Genomic DNA, 6,500 nt, shown 5'->3' with positions numbered 1-6,500 from the left:
ATTCCATGTCAGCATATTTTCAATAGGTCCAATAATCGATAACATACGACTTCCAAAATATATCCATCCCACTGTTCAAACAGTGCATTGCAAAAACACTAATGTTGTTTTTCAACCAAACATATCAAAGATATAACATTTGTGAATGTAATGTTATAAGCATCCCAGTGTAATTCTCAATATGGTGACGATTTAATTAATTCAGCTGTTAACCACAAACTATATGTGTGACTTCATTAATCTGTTGTGGCCAACAAGTTCCAACCAAACTATATACTGCCTGAATTATGTAATAAACCATCAGCATGGTCTAACCAAATAAACCAAGGAAACCAACATAAGAAAATGAATGCAAACATCCAGTCAACATCTCTAACAGTCTATGTTTCAATCACTGATACTAATGGTTGACAATCTCTGCTAAATTCTAGAAGGAATATCAATTCCAGGAAGCAGCTCAAATGCCCAGTCCACCGACCAACTTAATATATTTTCAAGTAAGCCACTGTGAAGATGTCATTTCTTTTGTCCACTGTGGGTTCGAAGTCTCCCATGTTTTATGTTGCATCTATTTCTTGGATTGGACCTTTTCAAGGCATGGACATGTAACATAGAAATGCCTTTGCATTAATGAATAACACTATGACACTATTTCCAATGGGGTTGTCTGCAGTTTTTTGAGACCTCAGTTGTTGGAACTCATGGTATTTTATTATGAGGCCAGTGTGGCGTTAGGCAGCTGGCAGTGTGTATTTTTTAAATTGCGCATTGGTAATGTGACGCATCACAAGTCCTGGACATTTGGAACATTGGAGACTGTTGTAAGGATGTAAGGCGATAGGAATGTAATAGCATCTGAGGAAAGTGGGAGGTATCCCCAAGGTTACTAATGTGTCTGGGCACTTCTAGAAGGTTCTGGGTCACTTGATCGGCATAACAGGTGCACCAGAGAACATCAAGGGAGAATTGGAGGAAGTACTTAGTGGGACTCTCTCCTAAAGTGGAGCAAGGCATTTTCCCAGGGCCAATCAAGGCTGTCTAACTTCAATATTAGCATTAAGGTTTCCTTCTCATCGTCATATTGTTTCTAATAAATATTAGGGTGTTAGGGTTCGGGTCAGTTTGCTGCTGAAATGTTAGAAGGAAACATGCTGTTTGTTGATTACTAAGTACAATGTAATATAATAAACTGTCTCTGTTCCTTGCTATTCTTCAAAAATGTCTGCATTCCTTCCACATAACCTAGTTGTGGTTGCTGTGCAAAGGAGGGTCTGCATCACACCTCCATATTGCATCACTGCCTAGGGACTATTTCTAACAGTGCCCATGTAAACGTCTCGGAGACCAATATGGTGAAAAACAAATGTAATCCAAAACACACTTGGCTAACTGTAACAACATTTGCATGAGGTAGAGGTACAAAGCCGCATGGCCAGGGATGACTATCTGCGAAGTGTGATTCCAGAGGGAAGTCGCTCCCGTAATAAAAGTATTTTTAAGGAAAGAGAATCCCAGACTGATTAAGCTGTTAGCTATATTTATTCTGTGTGTTTATGAGATTTTACACAAACAAATGCCTGCAGACATTTGTCCCAGAGGAAGTAAAATTCCCAGTTTCCTGCAATCAAGCAGGTCTAGTTAGCTAGAGTAAATCTAGTACAATGCCTTCACCAACATGTGGGCAAACATTGCTGGTGTAGCCACAGTTTCTGAGTTTTAAGAATGTCTTTACATTTTCAGTGTTATTCTATTACCCCCCCCCCCCCAAAAAAGCACTTAGATTTGGATGTTCACTTTTGGGAAGTAGAGTGGCAGTCTTTTGGTCAGTTCTACAGTTGTCCTGCTGCAAATGATGTGTGGAGAACCCTGCCTTAGGAGTGTACTGCCTTCAGTCTCTGTAGTACAGGACTATTGCCATATGCACATCTTTTTCATTTAGCCATCGTTATTAGCGCTGTAAACATAGTTGGTGTATCAATATCATATATGTACTGGTGCTTAAAGGAATGACATTTTGTATGTGTTCATTTCAACCCTGGATGACTTCTCTGTGAACCAGTTTTGCATAGAGCATTTCTTATTTAAACTAGATTGTGAGAATGTGCCATGTTTTCTCCATGGCTTTTTTCATGGCCCCCTTCACTTCTTTGTTCCTCATACTATATATCATAGGATTACACATTGGGATGGCCACTGTGTAGAGGACAGTGATCACTCTGTCCCTCTCTGGGTTGTAGCTGGAGATAGGTCGCAGGTAGGTGGATACAATCGTCCCATAGAATATGATGACAACCAAGAGGTGGGAGGAGCAGGTGGAGAACACCTTTGATTTCCCCTCAGAGGAGTTGATCTTTAGTATGGTGGAGATGATGTGAGCGTATGAGAAAAGGGTGAGGAGAAAAGAGCAAAGAACATTAATAACAACTGTGGCAAATACCCACATTTCATGGATGGTTGTATCCGCACAGGACAACCTGAGCAGGGGCTGGATTTCACAGAAGAAATGTTTAATTTCTTTTGACTTACAAAATGACCACAAGAATGTAAATACTGTGTGGAACAAGGAATTCACAATGCTACAGGTCCAGCAGCTAGCAGCTAGTAGGAAGCAGGTTGTTGTGCTCATTATGACATAGTAACGTAGAGGTTGACAGATAGCCACATAGCGATCAAAAGCCATGATTGCAAGGAGAATGCATTCACTGGCTCCCAATGCCAATGAGAAGAACATCTGTGCAGCACAGGCCAGGAACGAGATGGATTTATCCCCAGTCAAGTAATTAGACACCATTTTTGGCACTATGGTTGTAGTGAAGCAAATGTCTATGAAGGACAGGTGGCTGAGGAAGAAGTACATTGGAGTGTGGAGACGAGGATCAATTCTACGGAGAAGGATCAGGAGTAAGTTCCCCACAATGGTCACAAGGTACATGGTCAGAAAAATCACAGGAAGTGCAATCTTCATCCAGGGGAAGTCAGAGAACACCATGAGCAGCAAATATGATTCTGCTGTTTCATTAGTAGGCACCATTTTGTCCCATCAGAATTGTCTGTAGAGGAAACAAGACATTAATATTGAGCAATAATCCTTATAAATCTGAGGATGGAATTCCATTTCCTTTAAATAAACGTTTTATGCAAATCTAATTGTTGTGGCTATGCTCATAAGAATACACTTCAGCCCACGTATAGCCATAACTACCAAATGCTAGCTCGCCAAACACTGGCATGACGACTGGATTCATTGACAAACACAGCTTGTGAACAATCTATCCACCAAACTGCTGTGGTGTCCTTTTTTGTTTCAGAGAAGGGATGGCAGGGCAGTGGGAAATGGAGACATGGGCCCAATGAGCTGCAGCAAGGGTCCTGTGTCTGGAAGCAATGTGGTGGTGATATGGAGAGTCAGAAGAGACTGCTCTGGAGCTCAGGAAAAATGGGGACAAGGGGTAGCAGTGCCGCAAACATTGGTGGCAGAGCTAAAGGGAAACAAGTAGATCTGGGGCAAGCGGTGACAATGGAGTGAGAGGTGACGAGGGGTGTGTATAGAGGCTAGCAGATGGGCAGTAATAGGTCACTGTACCCCATTTATATATGGCAAAGTAAAGGGGGTCAGAGGAGCAAGAAATTGAGTGTAGCTGGGGTGGGAGTGGGAGTAGCAGTGTGAGGGTGTGTGTGGAACAGAGCCTTCAATTTAGGCAAAAAGGCAGTGGGGGAAAGAGCCAAATCGGTAAATCCAATTCTGTGAAGCGTGTCGGTGGGTGGGATTCATGGGGATTGATGGACATCGAAGAGTGGGGGATTTCTGGCAACATGCAGAATCACGCATTTAATGTACAAATGGCACCAAGACATTGATGTTGCCAGTGAGGAAGAGGAGTGCCTACCCCCCCTCCATTCCAAAGACAGGATGGAGTTCAATTATTCCTGGTAGCAGGATTTAGAGTTTACATTTGCAACACAAGAAACACATTTTTGCTTTTAACTCTACTCCCCACCAGAGATTTCTTTTAAGCATTTTGTGAACGTACTTTGTTGGATGGCATTAGACAACTTCATGTGGGTAATTCCCACAACCAAGCTACAGACACAAGTCACATTTATCGTGTTTCTTTTGAGGAGAGATTCAATGACAAGAATTACAATCGAACCTTGCCATAGAACACTGTGGAAAGTGTTTATTTTATACATTTACTATGAGCAGATAAACACCCAATATTAAAACATGGAGATCGTCATTGACCTCCTCTCAACCAATCAGAATGTTCAGAGCTCAGTTAATAACTACTGATATCAAATTCACTCGTAGCAAACAGGGAAACCACAATGCAATTTCCAGGCACTGTTGCTTTCAACAAGACACATCCTTTGTGGGAGGACCTTTTTTGTGGCAACATCCTATTTAACACATCAGAGAGAAAGCTAAAACATGGGACTATGCTTTCACTTTCTTATACATAAACTGTTTACTTTTAGATTGAAAGGGGCCCCTAGGGGTCCCTCGCGATATGGAAACAAGGCAATAACCATACATGAAAAGATGCGCCAGACACAAGGTTCAAATTCCCAATGCTAGGGTTTATTGCAAGCAAAATAGTCCCAATTGGCCAATTCTGGTCTCACGCCCCGCGACGTGTATTTTCTAGACCTCGAGGGACGTACATCAGTTACATATATACAAAATGCATATCAAAATGCATATCATACAATCAGCAATGTCATGTTTAACAACCCCCTTTATTAAGTTTCTTTGAACTCGGGATGACGATGGACATTTCCGACGGTATGACAATTATGACACTTTCGATGTCTATTCTAGTAACAATGTGCAATTAGAAAGTGCGGAGGCATCTTCTAGTTGTTGAACAGAACACAGTGGTTCTGTTCTTGGAGCAAGCTGCACACGGGGGGAGAGCCACATTCCAAGCTTTGCTATCTATGAGGTACTATTTGTGTCCCGGGAGCCGACACGCTCTAAAGGGTTTTGCGACGGGGGGCCATAAGAAGAGCATAATTCAAGCCTTTAGCTGCTTTATTCTAACATATTCTACCACAGTACGAGACTGGCTGGCAGCTGTGAAATGATTAAATGCCCTGAAGCTAGAGAGGGAGCGTGGGCATTCCTTTCTGGGTTACTCATGAGGAGTTTCAACGAACTCCCCAGTCCCGCGGCCTTGCCCTTTCATATTCAGACAACAATGTTAACAGTTGAGCAGAGTAAGCAGAATTCGCGAAGAATTGCAAGATGCAAAGCAGTTTAGACAGAAAGCAATGAGCAATGGTTAACAAGCAAAATGGCGATTCTTGCTACGTTTAAAATGGCCGCTTGTTGGTCAAGCATAGCAGTCTGTATTTCTATAATTCGGTGCATAAGACGGTTGGCCTTCGGCCATGAAGTTATGTCTGTTATTCAAATGAAGGGTATTCACTTTTCCAGATTGACAAGATGACTTGTGATCCATGCACATTTTGAACCCACTCAAGTTCGACTAGGTTTGCAATTATCATATTTACCTTATGAAGACAATCTTGGTATTTAAGCATTGTAAAACCACATTTAATTTACTAACTGACTTTTCTTTATTTACTTTACTCACTATTAAAATAACATTTTAACACCCCACCAAAACCCCAAAACATGCTTTGCTAGTAATGCTATGTGGAAATAGCCGTATGGAGTCACAATCCAGCACCAAACTCCAAAGCGAGAGGAGAAACCTACCCTACTACACACGTACACCCCATGTACTGCAATTACTTCGGCATGTGTCCTGTCACTCCCAGAGGGTACATAAAGCATGTAATTGCTGAAACTCCAACCAAATAATTTGCTCTTGAGTCGTGCTTTTTGTGTACTATACCTACATGTTTTATGTATTTTTGAGTATCCCATGTTTACCCCGTGCGTATGTAACACTGGCTACTTATATTTCGAATACGGATTAAAAGTAGCAGTCATATTAACTAATTTTGTGTTTACTGACTGTCAGGAGTTAGTGCTCTTTCTTTTTGGGTTTACATGACCTTTCTCAGTTGTGTCAGATATTAGTACTGGATCTACCACCACACTTTTACAGCACTGCTCTACTTGGAATGAGGCCTCAAATATGGTAGTAAGGAAGCCATTGGACTTATCAGGTCCAGTGGTAACATGGCAATGGATGAGAACCGTTTGCTAGGTATACATGGTAGAGGAAGAAAGATGCCACAAGAACACTACAATTGCTAACACGTTGGTCTCCATACAGCCCCGAGAAGCAGTGAACCCGGAGCAGAGCTGTGGTCGGGGAGCAGACCCTTCCCCACCAAACGACCCACTGCCCCGTCAAAGGAAGCAGTGCTTGATTTGTAAATAAATGTCAGGGCCCAATTATTTTCTAGCACTCCTGTGACACTGCGGGTGGGAAGTTCCCCACCACTGCTGCCACCACCCATAGCTTCTCACCACAATGTTGACATATTTGGGGTTACACTGCAGCTCACACCTGCTCATTATGGTT

At 42.1% G+C, this 6,500-nt stretch overlaps 1 protein-coding gene across 1 annotated transcript; it reads right to left on the bottom strand.

Annotated features, from left to right (window-relative positions):
• Positions 1–2,086: 2,086 nt before the first annotated feature.
• Positions 2,087–3,031, bottom strand: LOC138526032 (olfactory receptor 8U9-like). Its single transcript, XM_069636374.1, has one exon. It carries the CDS (start codon positions 3,029–3,031, stop codon positions 2,087–2,089), a length of 945 nt encoding a protein of 314 aa, XP_069492475.1.
• Positions 3,032–6,500: the final 3,469 nt, after the last annotated feature.

Source organism: Ambystoma mexicanum, chromosome 1p (assembly GCF_040938575.1).
Source record: "Ambystoma mexicanum isolate Mex_15411 chromosome 1p, UKY_AmexF1_1, whole genome shotgun sequence".
Taxonomy (NCBI): domain Eukaryota; kingdom Metazoa; phylum Chordata; class Amphibia; order Caudata; family Ambystomatidae; genus Ambystoma; species Ambystoma mexicanum.
Note: the sequence above shows the minus strand (reverse complement) of the source record. Positions and strands in the feature narration are given on the sequence as shown.